We start from the raw sequence: 17156 nt of genomic DNA, 5'->3' as shown, positions 1-17156 counted from the left end.
AATGATGGATTCAGTGTGATGCGGACATAGGGTGCATCAGGGGAGGTGACAGAAGGTGGAACTACAAAGGAGGGATGTGACTCCATGAAACTGAAAGATTGAAATGGCTGTGTACCTGACTGGTCATTAAGCTCTGACTCGTAAACACCCAGTTGAAATGGACAGAGAAGGACTAGACCATATGGGAATGTAGCCATCAGCAGGTCACTTCCAAGGGTGGGTGGACATCGTGGCAGATGCCCTTATTCTGAGATAGTTAGGCTCCAGCACATGTTCTCAGCTGAACCACTACTGTTTTCCTCTACCGCTTGCTGCTGTTCTCTGTGCCTCCCTCCTACACGGTCAACCAAGACAAAAAGCCAGTACTCACTCCTAACACTGCCTTTCCCCATCTCTCTATCGTGTCAGTAGCTGAGCCCTGTTGGTTCTAGCTCCTTAATATCGTTCAAACCTCCTGCTTCTTTCCATCCCGCGGCTGGTGGCTGAGCTCAGGCCACCTTCAGCTCTTTCCTGGATCCCAGCAGCAGCCTCCACATCTTCAATCCACATTGTGTCCAGGGTGAAGTTTCTGAAAGCCCAGTCTGATATCAGTGAGTTGCAAACAAGTCACTTAAAGAAACAAACGACCGTCAGGCTGAGAAGAAGAAATGTCCAGGGGTGATCAGTACTCAAAGTTACATTGGGCAGGGTTATGTGTTTGAGATGAGATATTACAATGAAATGATATGCAGGGTTCTGTAAAAGTGCCATGCATAACTTTTCATCAAATACTAAGCAAGTCAAAACATTTGAAAGTGAAAAAGGCTGAGCCTAGAAATTTCAAAAATCCACATGGACTTGAAATTCAGTCATACTTGTTTAATTAGCTAAAAGTGTATAAAAATTACATAATGGGCAGAGGCAAGATGAAGAGATGGACAATATTTTCCCTTGAATTTAGTATAATTATAGGGAGGTCATAGATTTTGTCAGAGTGCCATGTCTGAAAATAACACTTTAAAAGTTATAAAAGCTATACTTATTCATTAAACAAAATAGGGAAAATACAGAAAAACATATAGAAAATTGAAATAATCTATAATCTTCCTAATTAGAGTGAGGCATTATAAACATTTTTAGTATTCTTCTCTCTTTCCCCTCAATGTTTTCTGAGCATATGGATATACCATAATTTTTTTAATTACCCATTTCTTCTATAAACATTTAAGTTGTTTTTGTCTTGCGTTTTTTTGTTGTTATTATAAACAATACCTTATAGACCATATTTTCTTTTATATCGTTTTTCTGAATTTCTAATTATTCTTTAGTAGGATTACTGGGTAAAACCTGTGTGAATAATTTTAAGGCCCCGTTATGTATTGTTTAAAAATTTTGTAGAATGATGAAAAGTTCTGGAAATGGATAGTGATGATGGTTGCATGACCTTGAGAATGTGCTTAATACCACTGACTATTTAGCTAAAAATGGTTAAAATGGTAAATTTTATGGTACGTATATTTTACCACAATAAAAAAAGGTCAAAAAAAGAGAAAATGCTAGAAAGGGGAAAATATTTTTAATGGTTTTTAAAAAGGATTTATTTTATATTTAAGGACATTAAGTAAAAATACTATGGCAATTTGAAGATATGCCTCAAAAGCTTTAAAAAGTCATATACCTTTATATCCAGCAATTTTGCTACTAGGAATTTATTCTAATGTAATTATGAGAGATAAATATATTTATGAACAAAAAGATTCTTTAGAATGTTTTCTTTAGAAGGGTACCAGTGACACTTTGACTCTCAGGCTATTCTTAATAGTATTTCTATCTTAGTATGTCCATACCCAACCATGTCACTTAATTTGTTAACAATTTGGAATGTTACATTTTATCTAACTTTTATTCATATTCCCTGAAATTGTTGAAATCAAGAGTTTTTGTGGGCCGTAGTATTATTGTAAATACATTAGTGTGAAATACTTGATATGAGAACTCCTTAAAATAGAAATGGTTAAAAACATAACAGATAAAGGTGGATGATTCGTTAGTATGCTGGGGTTCAAGACTTCCATTGTTAGTGGTGTAATACATAGCAGAAATTTAAGGAGGACAAAACCGTGGCTAAAATTTCCATATGCTATAATACTCAAAAGAGAGTGGCTCAAGTGTGAATTAATTTTTTTATTGTCTCTCCTTTAAAGGAATGACTGGATTCGGGTTGGCCTCTGCTATCCATCCAACACAAGTTTTCAGGTTACCTTTGGCTTTTTGCAGCGGCATAATGGTTCATTATCCAAAATCGACGAGTATGAGCCTGTGCATTCACTGGAAGAACTGCAGAGGAAGCAGTCTGAGAGGAAATTCTATTTTGACTCCGGCACAGGGTAATTCAGTGGAACCAGGGAATGAGAATTATTGCTACTTTTCTTTAATGGTAAAATTGCTAGTCTTCAGCATAGTGGCTGTTTAGGAAAGCAGCCGATGTGGGTAATTCCCTGCATATTGCTGTTAGAGGTTGAGAGGGAAACTGGAATGACTGATAATTATAGTTGGCAGTGGGAAGCGGGTGAAGATGTTTGCCATATACTTATTAAGGCAATTATAGAGAGAAATTGTCCTTGTCCATGGAAGAACCGGTAGGCCCAATTGAAAATTAAAATAACTTTTTTCTATAACAACTCTATAGATGATTATTTACATGTGCTATATAGTTCATATTTCAGTGAAAAGCTCATTTTTCTCTTCCTACTGACTTAAGGCTATCTTTCAAGTTGACCTTGAGTTTAAAAAAAAAAAAATCCCTGTGTAACTGTGGCATGTTTGCTTTCAACTTTCTCTAGGCTGCATCTTTGCATTTTTTATGTAATCCTGTTCTCCGGGGGTCCTGTTGGCTTTGTCTGCTTTTATCCCGTTACATCTGTCAGCCTGTGGGCTATGGTAGGCCTTCTCTCCTGTCCTCTTCCAGCAAGTAGCATGTTCCATCAGCCTCCCTCCTTGTGCCATCCTTCCCACTATATGCCATTGTCTAGGCACTGTAAAGATACCAATGTGAAGAAGACACATTTCTCCTGCAAATTCACAGTCCATTGAAGGATGTGGACATGCAGAGCAAGTAATCAGAGAGCGAAAGGTTTAAATGCTTTAAGTCCTATAGTGGGATGTTCAATGTGCCTTTTGGGGTAACTCAGAAGTTCAGCTGAGAGTAACCAGTGACATCCCAAGAGGGTGACCCTGGAGCTAACTCTTGAGGAACAATTAGGAGGAGATGGAAAAAGAGATGGGTGAGCTGTCCCAGGCAGAAAGGGTGGTGTGCACAAATGCATGGAGGCATGGAAGAATGTGGCATGGCACTTTTGGAGAAAGGCAGAAAATTCAAAGTGGGGAGAAGGGTGGTGAGATTGGCTGGGGGAAGGAAGCTGGGACTCAGTCCTTGAGTGCCTGTATCCTTTGACTCAGATGCAACTCACTTGCTCTGCAGGTCCCCAGTGGCCAGTGTGATCAGCCTAAAAGTTTTTTTATCCTAATTGTCTCTGATTTTCAATTTCTAATTAGACTTAACCTACCTGGACTTTTAGTCTGTAGATGTCAGAACTTCTACATTCCCAGATGACTTTCTCCAAAAATACACAGAATAGCCAAATTTATAAAGACAGTCTGGTGGCCAAAAATTAATGATTAAATGTGTAAAAAAGATTAGGGAATATTTTCTGGTCTGGGTATTTCAAGAATCCCTCAGCCTGTGAGGTTCTAATTCTTTTTAATTCTATTCATTTTGATGATTTTAATTATATATCAAAAGGCCCATGCCTAATTAAGTCCCTGTCATTTCTTATGTATATGTGTTGAAATTACTGGATGTTGTGACAATGGCTGATTTTTACCTCATAATTGCAACTTTGCATTGTTCACTGATCTCATTATAAAATGTGAATTCTTCATCTCTAGTAATCGGTGACATTTGATCAAGTCGTTTAGAATCTTGACTTCCTTTGGTTTAGAAGGACTGGGTTTTCTGACAGACGTTGAAGTGCTGCCTAGAAGTTAGACTTTTCATCTTAGCAGTGGGAAGATTATTCAGAAATGGGTGGAACTGTTCATTTTGCCTGATTTTGGCCTAAATAGAGACAGAAGGACCCCAGACCCATCTGCTCTTGGTAAGCATCACAGGAATTGATTTGAGACCACATAGCTTGGCCTTAGCCAAACAAGTCAGAGTTGCTGTTTTTATCATTCCAGTTTAGTGCCTTAAACCAAAACGGTTTATGAACAACAACAAAATGAACCACATCAATTTACCGAATCTTAAACTCAAGTATAAAGTTTTCCAAGGAATTTTTGAGCCAGACCAAATTCCATCCTCCCAAAATACCTATTGAACTAATTCAAACCAGAAATCAAATTTGGTGTCTTCCAGAATGACTGCATCAGGGTATCAAAATATTTTCTAAAGTGGTACTGTATTTGACTCAGGACCCTGGGAGGATAGGAAGAAAACAGAAACAAATTTATTAGTTTTGTAATTTGTTTTTCTTTTAAGGAAAATTTACTTTATTGGACAAATATCCCTTTTGGCCATGAGTTGATTTGAGGAATTTTATAAGCTTTGGACAGTAAGTCTAACTAATGGATTGGTTTCTGTTTTGTGCAGGTTATTGTTTTTGTATCTCAAAGCCAAAAGCCACAGGGATGGCCATAGTTACTGCTCATCTCAGGGATGCGAAAGAGTCAAGATCCAGGCAGCAACAGACTCAAAAGACATCAGTAACTGCATGGCCAAAGCGTACCCACAGTATTACAGAAAGCCCGCAGCGGTCAAGCGGATGCCGTCCATGCTCACTGGCCTCTGTAAAGGCTGTGGGACCCGGCAGGTAAACAAGGAAGAAAAGTGGGCCTGGGAGAAAAAGGCAAAGGGTTTCTTTGCAATAGGAGCACTTTTCTTTGACACATCTGTTTTGCTGATTTAGAAACACTCCGTGGTGCCTCCTGAATTTTGGCCCATGCTAGAATGTGATGCCCACAAGAAGCAAACTAGTTCAAATTTATAACAAAACTACTTTCCCCCACGATACATCAATTTACCCTGGATGGCTTGGAAATTCAAGGGGAATTTTTATCTTGAATTTCGAAACCAAACACATGTCTGTGAGGAGTTAGTGAGAAAATTCCATGAATTTTTGACCCCAAACTTGAGATACCAAAGAAATGTCCAGCTTCTGAATGCTGCTTAGTATCATTATGATGATTTGTTCTTGCAATGAAGTTGCTAAAATTGAGTTATAAGGACAATGTACTTTTAAGTGCTAAATTGTGTGAGAGTTAAACATGTTTGAATGAGAAGAGAGCCTGGAGGGAGGGGGGAGGAGGTGAGTTTTGGAGACCAGAAGTAATTTGGAGGAATAGAGGGGAAAGGGAAGGGCATTCTTGGGGAGGGAACAGCATAGGCAAAGGCAGAGTGGCAGCAAGGAAGGTGCAGTGCTTGTGGGAAAGCGAGGAGATGGCCTTGTTGAGTGTAATAGAGAGACATGGGGCCTGTGTGTGTGGCACCATTCATGGAACACTTCGCAGGTCACGGAGAGGAGCTGAGACTTGGTCATGTGCAAAGCCACTAGAAGTTTCTAAACAGGGTAGTCCTTGTTACCTTCTTTTCTCAATTCTAGAATGACTGAGCCCCAATGTGGGGTAAATGCTCTGAAAAGGACTTTTAAAAAGATTTGTGCCTGTTTTTGCATGAAGTTTTTCCAAAGATTTAAATGGAAAGCACATTTATCTGTCTATCTGTTTATTTATTTATTTTTGAGAAAAGGTCTCCCTCCACCCAGGTAGAGTGCAGTGGCATCATCATAGCTCACTGCAACCTCAGACTCCTGGGCTCAAGCGATCCTCCTGCCTCAGCCTCCCAAATAGCTGGGACTATAGGTGTGTACCACCAAGCCCGGCTAATTTTTTGTGTTTTTTGTAGAGAAAAGGTCTTGTTCTTGCTCAAGCAGATCTGAAAACTCCTGGCCTCAAGCAATCCTCCCACATTGGCCTCCCAAAATACTGGGATTATAGACGTGAGCCACCATCCCCAGCCTATTTAGTCATTTATTGAATTGATTCGATTAACAAGATTACACTTATTTGAAACTGGGATTGTTCCAGCAAATGGGGAACACATATTTACTGTGTTAAGATGGAATTCTAGGTCATGAGATATGTACAAAAAGTTCAGAAAAAGAAATACAGCCACCGGCTTTGATTATAACTGAGTTTTTATATTGAGGGAACCTTTAGGGGGAAAATACAGTTGACATAAATATGGAACTTCTTCCCTGTCTAGGTGGTGTTTACTAGTGATCCTCATAAAAGCTACCTCCCTGTGCAATTCCAGTCACCCAGTAAAGCAGAAACTCAGCGTGGAGACCCGTCTGTTATTTCTGTAAGTACCATTTGGTCTTAGTCTGTTTTGGCTGCTATAACAAAATACTATAAATTAGGTAGCTTATAAACAACAGAAATTTATTTCTCACAGTTCTGGAGATTGGACAGTGTAAGGTCAAGATTCCAGCAGGTGCATTGTCTGGTGAGGGCCCGCCCCCTGGTTGGATGTCGCCTTCTTGCTGCATCCTCACATGGCAGGAGGGTCAAGAGGTCTCTTTTATCCTGTTCATGAGGGCTTCACCCTCATGTCCTAATCACCTCCCAAGTACCCCACCTTCTAATACTGTCACCTTGGAGATTAGGATTTCAACATATGCATTTGGGGGGGACACAAACCTTCAGACCATAGTAGGTGTGTACACTGCTGTGGCTTCTTGCTTTTATCTTTCATCCTACTGACATGATAGTCACTGGTTTGTAATCACATTTTGATTATTGGTGACAAGCAATACAATAGAGCTATAAATACTTCCTAAACATTTGTGTTTTCAAATAAATGTTTTTATTAAAGTTTTTTTTTTCTGAGTACATTGTGTTTACTGATTACTTTGAAGCTGATATTAAAATTTGTTCACAGTACTTTAACTCACTAAGAGCGTTACAAGTGACTCAGGTTTCATTTCTATAAGAGAAAAGGCATCTTTGGCTAAAAAATAGTTGCTATAGACAATCGAGATATAGAAAACCATAATTTGTTTAAGATATGGGAAATAACGATTTTAAAATCTCTGGCCTTTTATTTTAAGTTTCCCTCTCCCCGATTTTTTCAGATGAGGAAAGTGAAGATGCAAAGTGTTAGTTGTTTTTTAGTGGGTTAATGAAAGAATAGATTTGAGTCTCGGTGTCAACACTGGAATTTAGAGCCAAGTTAGCCACTGGGAACAGGTCTCATCATACATGGCCTGTCCAAAATCCGGTTGATCTGGGTGCCATCATATGAAGAGCTCTTTGAGTGACAGGTGTCTAGCCTTCCGACTAGGACCCAGCCAGGGCCCGTGCCCAGTCTCACGTGGTCTCTTTAGGAACTTAGTTTTTTTGAGTGATGGGCAACATAAATCATAAATCCAAATATATGTGGACAAAATTAAATTTTACTTTATCGATTTTTTTATTGTAGTAAAATACAACATAAAATTTGCCATTTTAACCATTCTTAAGTGTGCAGTTGAGTGGTATGAAGTACATTCGTATGGTTGTGTAACCATCACCACCACCTGGCTCCAGAATGTTCTACCCTTGAGTTAAGACTATCTCTGCTTAAATGTCACTCAAAGATTCCTGAAGTCTGTGTTTATACCTATTCCCCTCTGTCAGCAGTCCTGCATTTTGTAATATGCTTATGATGTAATTTTATTGGCATGAAATTTGTTAGCTCAGCATGTGAATGTAGTTGGCTACACGACGATCCTGATCTCACCCTGCTAGTCTGGTGTCTGGTGGGGGTTGCATGGGAGAAGCAGGTGGATGCTGGATCTTGCTGCTCTGGTAGCTCACTAGATACCAGATAGATAGATAGATCACCAGATAATAGATAGGTAGATAGATAGATAGATTGATACATAGATTGTTTTGCCAAAAAAAAAAAAAAAAAAATTTCAAGCAGGCTACGCCCCAGGGTCCAAAGACATTGTTTGACTCCATTGCTGCACATCGTGTCCCTGGGACTCTAGAAAATCATAGAGTACTGTGTTTTGTCATATATAGCTCTAATATTTTTCACGTGTTACCTGAAAATTCTTTCCTAGGACCTGGCATTGCTTTAGTGGGTATTTTTGTGGTTTTTGTTTTTGTTTTTTTGAGATGGGGTCTTGCTATGTTGCCCAAGCTGTCCTTGAGCTCCTGGGCCCAAGTGATCCTCCCAGGTAGCTGGGACTACAGGTCCATGCCACCGTGTCAGGCTTTGCTCTAATTTTTATGGAAAGTTTTCTGTTTCTTTTAAGCCACAATTTTGGGGGTTGCTTTTCATGAGGACAGTTTGAGTGCGTTGAGGATTGTCACATAATTTTTTCTTAAATGGATCTCAATTTTTAAGTATCGAGACTTTAAAAAATAAAAAGAATACCATCTAGTCTTTCTGCATATAAAGCTTACCTCAAGCACTTCCAGAATGATTCACTGGATTAGCACAATTTAAACATAGCTAAAAGGCCATTTTGAATTCCAATGAGATCAGTAGTGATTAGAAGTAAAATTTAAATATCTTAATTTCCCCAGGCAAGGATGGGTGCAGTGGTGAGAACATTTATTCTTTGTTAGCCTTTAGCATAGTTTATAATTCTATACCTTATAAACAGAAACAGTGCCTATGGGTTTAATTAGTGTTTAGTTCTACTCTTTGTTTTTTTCCTTTTTGGCTGAGTAATTCATGATATTTGGAAATGTCTGGAGTTCCTTTTTCTTGAAAAGGTCGCAGACTATTCATTCTTTAAAGAGGATGACTATGGAAATTCAGCTCACAATAATTGTGAGACCAAATATAGTAGGACCTTGTAGCTTAAATCCCAGTGAAATGACCACTTTGCCATTTTGATTTCAGGGGAGAGCTATATTTATAGTGAAGGAGATAAAGCAACTGGACTTCTATGATATTCTAAACCTAAACTCTAATAAGGAATTTCTGTGGGTCAAGGCATGAAATACATATATATATTTTTCCCCGAACTAAGGTGACAATAAGTGAGCTATCTGAGCTGCAGTATAGAGACTACCACTTGGTGACTGACTTCCAAAGCTTTGACCCCGATGAGAGAGTATGTGTAAGAATGAAGGCCTTGAGCACTGCAGAGCGAGTCAGCCAGCTTTGCTGGGTGGGGGCCACCGTGCCTTGCTCAGAGCGTCTTCTCCAGGCAGCAAAGATCAGTTACGGCAGAGTCTATAGAACACAGGCACAATTTCAAACATTGGTGGGGAAAGAGTGAGTGAAATATGCAGTTTGAATCCTGGAAATAGAAATTGAATTATGGGTTCAGAAAACAGAGGCAAGGAGCCGGAAAGATGAGTCAGCCTGGAAATGTTCTTGAAATGGTGATGACAGCAGAAGACATTTTTGTATTCTCAGGTCAACGGCACCGACTTTGCCTTCCGAAGCGCAGGTGCCCTCCTGCTCGTTGTTGATGCCTGCAGCGTTCCATTCCGGTTGACAGAAAAAAAGTTTTTCCCTCTTGTTGATGTCAGTCGCTTGGAAGAGTATTTAAAAACAGGCATCCCTCCAAGGTAGGTCAAACATGTTCTGTAATGGGAACAAGCTACCTTAAGGACGTGGAGTGCTCCAAACAGATAATATTTAGTTAACTCTGAGCTTTGGTTTATATTTTATATTTTGTTTACCAGATCTTTTACTCGGTGGGCATTCAGGGCTCTGTGAAAGGTATTTCATTCCTTTCCTACCTCGGATTGATGCCCGTGTGGTCTAAGTTGCTTGTCATTGACAAGCTGTTGCTTTATCAATGGCAGAACTTGGATACTCGAAGATTTTGCAAATGATAGGGAGGGTTCCTAGAAGGAGAAAATCTCATTGTTTGGAAAATTTCTATCCCACTTTTTAATATTAAATTAATCTACTTTGCACCCAACTTGCTCAGAGGCTTATTTTCCATTTTGAAGTAATTTTCCAGGCAGTTTACCTTTGCAGCCAACTGTCCCACTGATGGGCTCTCGGACAGCACTGTACCATGACTGTGAAAGAGGAAGTCATCACCTGGGTCATTTGGAAATGGCTAGAAAAGAGTAAATTGATTTTTAAGTGGTTGAGTGTCTGGTCTCTCTTTTAAGAGTGCTAGCCTGATTGCTTTTCTTTGTTGGTCTCTGAAGAAAGGTGTACAGGAGAGAAACCTTCCTTTTTCTGGGCTGGCCAGACTCTGTCTGGAGGCGAGGAGATGAATTCAGAGTCCTTTCTGCCCCTTGGCTTTGCCCCAGATGTTGATTTATACACAGGCCTTCATTTAGTGAAGCCATTAGGGAAGAACATAAGCTTCCCAGAAATTAAAAGCCTGTCTAGCTTTAGAATCATTTTCTGATCACTTATGCTCTTTATAGATTACAGAACCAGATCCTCATAAGTCCCAGGAAATCATTAGATTATTTGGGTATATTATTCAATATGTATGTCTAGTTCTATCTTCTGGTTTAAGATAGAACACTTGTGGGGCTTCAATATTCTTTGAGGATTTAAAGATTTTTTTCTTAATGTTGAAAACATATGCACTTACTCACTTCCCCTAAAACCATCCAGGACATAAATCTCACCACAAGTATTTAGGGCAACATCATAGTCCTGCAAAGTACCTTAGAGATTTAAGAGTTAAAACCAACTCATTAAAAAGTCATGAGGTAGTTTCTAGAAAGGGGACACAAGAAAGGCTTTTGAGATACTGATAATGCTGTTTCGTGATCTGGATGCTGGTTATACAAATATGTTTAGTTTGTAAAAATTCAACTGTGTATGTTGTATTTTAATAAAGTGTTAAGAAGTTCTGCGGCAACTGGCAGTGACTTCTAGGGCGACTGAGCACATGCGTGTATGGAGGGGCTGGGTGGGTTGGGGCGGGGTGAGCTGTAAGTGATCTCATGGCTAATTCCGACCTGTTGAAGAAGGTCCGGTCTGCAGGGTGGCTGTCATCAGTCCTCTGCACTGATTCTGAATTAAGTCACCAGTGCTTTAGAAAGACCGCAACAAAGAACCCATACCGATATAAAACTTAAGGCTCTTAACCGTAAGAAATGTCAAGACCCACATTAATCAAACAAATACATTACTGAAGGATATGCAACAAGAGTGGAATAAAAGGAGAGATTCTCTCTGTTTCTGGATGGAAAAATTGATATTGTAAAGATGTCGCTCTACCTAAATTGTACATTTAACACATTTCCATTAACATAACCAATAGGTTACTTTTCTGTTGTACTTGGCAGTGGACACTGAAGTTTATCTGGAAGAACAAATGTTAGAGAGCAGTAAAACATTTTTAAACAAATCACAGTAACACAAGAGGCTTGTTTTATCAGATATTAAAATAAACCATGAAGTCATAGTAATTAAGCCAGCATAGTATTGGCAGAGGAGAGGGATCAGAAAAAGAGAATAGAGAATCCACAAACAGATCTGAGTATGTGTGTTAATGTACTGCGTGGTAAAGATGACAATTTAAACCAAACCATGGAGAACAGATTTTATTTTGTCTTAGAGTTGTGTTTATCCATTCATGTAATAAATAGAACATAAATAGAGCATCTGAAACAAAATAAAACTATCTTCCAATATTATATCTCCCAATGTTAAACTATCTTCCAATGTTATACTAGATTGTTCTCCAAAAGAGCAGTGTCCCAAGCTGTCCACTAGGTGAACTTACCCAAATGACTTGGTTTCCCTTGTAATAACAACATGAGAAGTTCCATGTGGGGCAGAAGAGTGGGACCTTGTAATAGCAGAGATGAAAAAGCATCTGGGCTTTTTTCTGAGTTCTGCTTTTATCTAGTGATTCTCTTCTGTATTCCGTTCAGAAAGGTACTCGATAAAAATGTACTGAATGATTGAAATTGGCACTGATTTTCTAACTTTAATACACAGGTCAATTGTTCTGTTGAGCACAAGAGGAGAAATAAAACAGTTGAACATTTCAGATTCATTAGTACCTCTGGGATTAGCCAAACCAGCTCATCTTTATAACAAAGGTTTGTATTTATATTATTATTCTATGAGGTTCTTCGGGGGCCAACAACATATGACTTTTTCTGGTGGAATTTAGCTACCAGACCATTTTCATGGCCTTGTGTTTCTGGAGTGGGTATCATTAAGACAATTTCTAAATAAGGAGACAGGGTTAGAGGAAGTGTGTTGGGATGTGGTTTGTTATTTGGGGCAAGAGGTGGGTGGGTAAGAGTTCATTTGCTGATGTAAGGAAGTGTAGGGTTTTTTAAATAGCTGCCTTTGTTTTGCTCACCTCTGCATTATTTTTTTAGGGAGTACCATATTTGTGGGATTCAGCGGAACCTTGAAGCTGTCGTGGACTAAGCTATTTACCAGTCCTGCTGGACAGGGCCTTGGGGTGCTTGAACAATTCCTACCTTTGCAGCTGGACGAATATGGTTGTCCCAGAGCAGGCACTGTTCGCAGAAGAGACTTGGAACTGTTAAAGCTAGCTTCAAAAGCACATTAGAGACTAACTGTAACTTAAGTGCTGGGAAGAAAAAAAAAATGTGAACTAACTTATTTAATTTATGGCATTTTAAGATGACACTGTTAACCCAATGGAACCATTTTCCTGTTTGATACAGAAAGGGGAGAAAAGAAAGAGTATAAAGTCATTGCTTGAATACCAGCTCATGCACCTTCTAGTTGTACAAAATGTTAGAGAAATTATTTGTATTTGTAAGGCTGGCCTGTTCAGAGAGCAGTTCTCTTATTCCTCCCCTTCCACCCCAGTGTTTTGTAGTGACCACAAGTGGTGTTTTACTGTTTGTACAATGCGGCATGTTGGGGTGGGGGTTTCTGACAGTCAGCCTGAAGCCTTTAGAGAACCAGCTATTGTAGCACCTTGGATACTTGAAGTCTCACGCGCAGTTGTGTTGTGCAGCAGTTGACTTGGTGGCTGGCATGCTCAGCGACGCCTGGGGCCCTGTTTCTGGGCAGCCTTTGAGGATTTTTTATGATGCTGAATGACAAGAATTTTAAGTGGCATCTCAGGCCCAGCTCATGCCCTTTTTTGCCTGGACATGTGCTATTTTTATTCATTTGTATATTGATTACTTCTAAGGGTTCAACTTATAGACAGGAAGTATATTGGGACAAAAGTGCTCATAAGGGATTAGAAATTCCTTTAATCCGTGATCATTGGGCAAAAAATTGACCTGCACCAAAGGTCTGGGGCTTTTGGGACCATTTTTGCAGCTTTAATCCTTAGCCTGTTTTGACTGTACATTTGTGTTTCAAATGCAGAGCTGAGCTGAAAACTGACTTTTTTTTTTTAAAAAAAGAAGCAGGCCATTTTCCTGAACTGTAAACTTGTGTTGTTTTAACTTGCACAAAGGAAGTCTGTTCTTGGTGTTGCTCTTGCACCTGGGTTTTTGTTATCATTTTTGTGTGTGTGGATATTTTTTAAGCTTTTCTGTTCACCATCCTGCCAGGAAAATCCCAGAAAGCTTAATGATACTCCAAAAGGATTGTACCCAGAGAAGGAAGAAAGGAGAGCCTTCTAAGGGCCAGAATCATTGAGGTTCAAACATGAACCTCTTTGTAGCTTTAAAGGAGTGAATCACTCTTAATTAAATTGTTAAAACTAATTGAGAAGGGTGCCATGATGCCCAATTTCCTTTTCCTCTGGGCACGTGTGTCTCCTGCCGGTGAAAATTGCACATGGCAAAAGGAGATTGGCCTCCATATCCTGGAATGCTGCCACACCAAGAGGAAAGAAACATCAAACTATCTTTACGTTTTTCTAAACCCACAGTGCATGAAGTATAGCGGAGGGATGGCCTACGGGAGGTGGTAGGGTGTGTTTGGGCTGGCATTGGCAATGAGTGTAGACAAATCCACTTTGCTCTGCTAAGGGCAGAGGCTGATGATGGCCTGTACCTTTGTGTCTGGGAGAAACTGCAGAGCAGCTCTGTGACTTCTTTTACTTTACAAATATGCTACCTCAAAGTGCTACCGGTAAACCTTTCTAACTGTAAGTGCTCTTGCTCAGGGCACGTGTCTTAATCAAAGTTTGGTTTTTTGGTTATTTTTTTTTTTTGTATATTGACGAATGAGATCTGACCTATGAAATATATTATTGGATCATGGTTCCTGAAGGTGATTAAAGTTTGTTTGTGTGTGTGTTTTATGACTTAAATATCTTTTATGTGTGTTTTTTAGAGTTTGATTGTTTAAAGATTTGGAGAGGATATGTAAGTTACCAAGGCGCTTGGTTTTTCTGTTTTATATACTAATTATCAGGGCCTAAGTTAAATAAATAAAAATATGTGTGCATGGATTTTATATATGTGTGGATGTGAATTTATAGCTCTATGTATAAATTTTTAAATTGCAGGTTCCAGCTGTAAAGAAGTTATTGGCAGAAATGAGGAAGAGAAACTGTCCACCAAGTAGATTTTGTAAGACCAAGCTTCAAAAGGGCAGGGACCATATTCTCTAATGCAGACGTTCTCAACCTTGGCTGCACGTTGGAATCACCTGGGAGCTTTAAAAAATATGGAGGCCTGGACCCCACTCCCTTCCCCCCAGATTCCGATTTAATTGGTGTGGGGTGCAGCCTGGGCATTGGAATTTTTTTTAAAGCTCCCTGGGTGATTCTAACATGCCGCCAGGTTTCAGAACCACTGTGCTAGTATAATAGGCCTACTGTTCAACTTCAGTCTATAATTTTTTGTGACTAAAACAAAATTGCATTTATTTTTATTTGAGATCCCTAGATTGCTCACAGAACTCCCAGCCCTAAACAAAGCATGTCAATACTGTCTCTTTTTAGTAGAACTTTTTAACTAACGTTCTTAGTCTTTAATCCTCTCAAATCATTCAGCTGGTCCCATAAGCCGGTATACACAGTTCAGGCAATTGGGAGCTAGCAATCTGTTCTGTTTCTACCAAGAAAATATATTCAAAGGTGATTTACAAGTTCATAAGCATTTTCCATCAGGTGAGGCGATTGGTTGGGCTCCAGAAACGTGGCCGTCCACAAATCAGTCAGCTGATGAGAAACCCAGAGGGTCTCTCCTATGTCGGCAGACTGGGGTTCAGGTCTTTGCTGAGGGACCCCCGCGTCCGCACCTGAGTCAGCGTGCCATATATCATGTCCAGAAGCTGGAAGAGAGTGCTTGCGAGAAGATGAAAGGCAGACGCACCGTCTCATGAACTGTGACTGCAAAGCAGCCACTAAGCTGATGTTTAGACTGCGAGGTTGGGAAGGGGGAATTTATGACTCCTGTTGTCTAACTTCAACAGGAGAGAATGCATCCTCCTGCCATTAAGTGGGTTCCTTTGTCTTAAGGAAGGGAGGGCATTGAGGAGATGGATAAAGGCTGAATGCTTCAGATAAGGACTGTAGGTTTTCATTCCTTCAGAGATGAGATAATGTTTGGATGAGTCCAGTGGAAAGGCATTTCAATAGGAAGGAATGCACTTAGTTAATGCAAATGGTTTTTTTTTTTTTTTTTTCAGTTGCTCCTAGTAGGTGAGTACAGTACATAGATTCCATCATGACAATGTTTGTGGATTTTTGTGATGCAGAGTTGGCGTTGACCTCCAGAATTCTTGTTTGGCTTTCAGATACTTTATTAAACAATGTTTAATAACTTGAGAAATTCCCCTGGAGGTGAAGACTTTTAATAGGGTAACAGATTTGTATTATTACTGTTGTTAGTCTTACTTGGTTCTAACCCCATCTGCTGGAAATGTGAGCAGCCAGTCTGGGTTGGAGCTAATTTTCAACAAAAGGTCAGGGAGAAAAAAAAATGTAAGCGAAGCCATTCCTGCTTCCTCGCTCACAAATGACAAAATGCTGTTCAATTCTTGCAGGACTACTTGAGTCATTTGGAAGAGAGAGGGTTTTTTTACCCTTATTTATCCTCAGTAGGAGAAGCTGATAAAAGGATGTTTAATTAGGTTCTGGTGATGGGGATGAGGGCACACACGCTTTTTATGTAGTACAATTAGAGAATGACTGGCTGAACTGTGGTTTCTAAATGAGCAACCGTGCCTCACAGGCATCCAAAAATACCAGCCATAGCGAGCCGGGAAAATGTTTTATCTGAAAATACAACAAAAGGTGGGTCAGAAAACATCTTCGTAAATGTGTTTTTAATTTTTCTAAGATGCACAAAATGATGAATCGACATATGAAAAGCGGTAAGTTTAAAGTTCATCCTCAGAAAAGCTTTGGCTTCATGGTCACAACTGATTAATCCTGGTTGACAACCTATGACCTATAGGCTCTCTGCCTACAATTTGGAGCTAACGATGGTTTTTATGTTTTTGAATATAACATGTTGGAAAAAGCTAAAAGAAGAATAATTTTATGAGGTGAAAAGTCTATGAAATTTAAATTTCAGTGTCCATAAAAAAATCTCGTTGGAACCCAGCCAAGCTCACTTGCTCACGTGCATTAACTATGGGTGTTCGCGTGCTGCAGTGGCAGGGTTGGGTAATTGCCACTGGGGCTATAAGGCCTGCAGAGCCGAAATTATTTACTGTTTGGCCCTTGACTGAAAAAGTTTACCAACCCTTGATCTCGGTGATGGGTATACCAGTGTTCATTGTCCTGTTCTTGGAGCTTCTTTGCATTTTGAGAATTTTTAAAATAGCAAGTTAAGGAAAAAAATCTGCATCAGAATCACCTAAGGTGCTTGGTGAAAATGCATAAGCCCAAGCCCCAGCTCAGACCAGAGAATGGGCATCTCTGGGAGTTGGAGCTGGGAATATCATTGTAGAACAGGCTCTCCAGGTGTTTCTTATGAACGCTAAAGTTTGAAAACCCCGTAACATGCAGCGAGCCCCTTCTCCCCCTCTCCCTTCAGTAGAGAACACATCTGAACAAATTCACAGTGTTGTGTTGTTTTTTTTTTAACCCTGATGATTCCAGCTACGTTGTCTTCCCCAGAACTTTAAAAAACTAATGGAGGGCAGATTTAATGCACAGCAGAGGGTGTGGCTGTTACTGGCACAGAGGTTTGAGCCCATGATTAAGTTCTCTCTGCATCATATTTAAAATTCTCACTGTTACAGTCATTCCTTTGGCTACAATCATTCCTACTCTGAA

The 17156-nt window shown here is 39.6% G+C and overlaps 1 protein-coding gene across 4 annotated transcripts in view; it reads left to right on the top strand.

Annotated features, from left to right (window-relative positions):
• The window catches only part of CEMIP2 (cell migration inducing hyaluronidase 2), a 68110-nt gene extending 53730 nt beyond the window's left edge, over nucleotides 1–14380 (top strand). For all 4 annotated transcript variants that reach the window (XM_045563442.1, XM_045563441.1, XM_045563443.1 and 1 more), the window contains exons 19-24: nucleotides 2184–2366; nucleotides 4631–4850; nucleotides 6302–6400; nucleotides 9461–9615; nucleotides 11972–12075; nucleotides 12364–14380. In XM_045563442.1, coding sequence (XP_045419398.1) covers nucleotides 2184–2366; nucleotides 4631–4850; nucleotides 6302–6400; nucleotides 9461–9615; nucleotides 11972–12075; nucleotides 12364–12560 — 958 coding nt within the window. In that variant the 3' untranslated portion in view covers nucleotides 12561–14380. The remainder of the gene's footprint in view (nucleotides 1–2183; nucleotides 2367–4630; nucleotides 4851–6301; nucleotides 6401–9460; nucleotides 9616–11971; nucleotides 12076–12363) is intronic.
• Nucleotides 14381–17156: the final 2776 nt, after the last annotated feature.

Source organism: Lemur catta, chromosome 10 (genome assembly GCF_020740605.2).
Source record: "Lemur catta isolate mLemCat1 chromosome 10, mLemCat1.pri, whole genome shotgun sequence".
In the NCBI taxonomy this organism is placed as follows: Eukaryota; Metazoa; Chordata; class Mammalia; order Primates; family Lemuridae; genus Lemur; species Lemur catta.
Note: the sequence above shows the minus strand (reverse complement) of the source record. Positions and strands in the feature narration are given on the sequence as shown.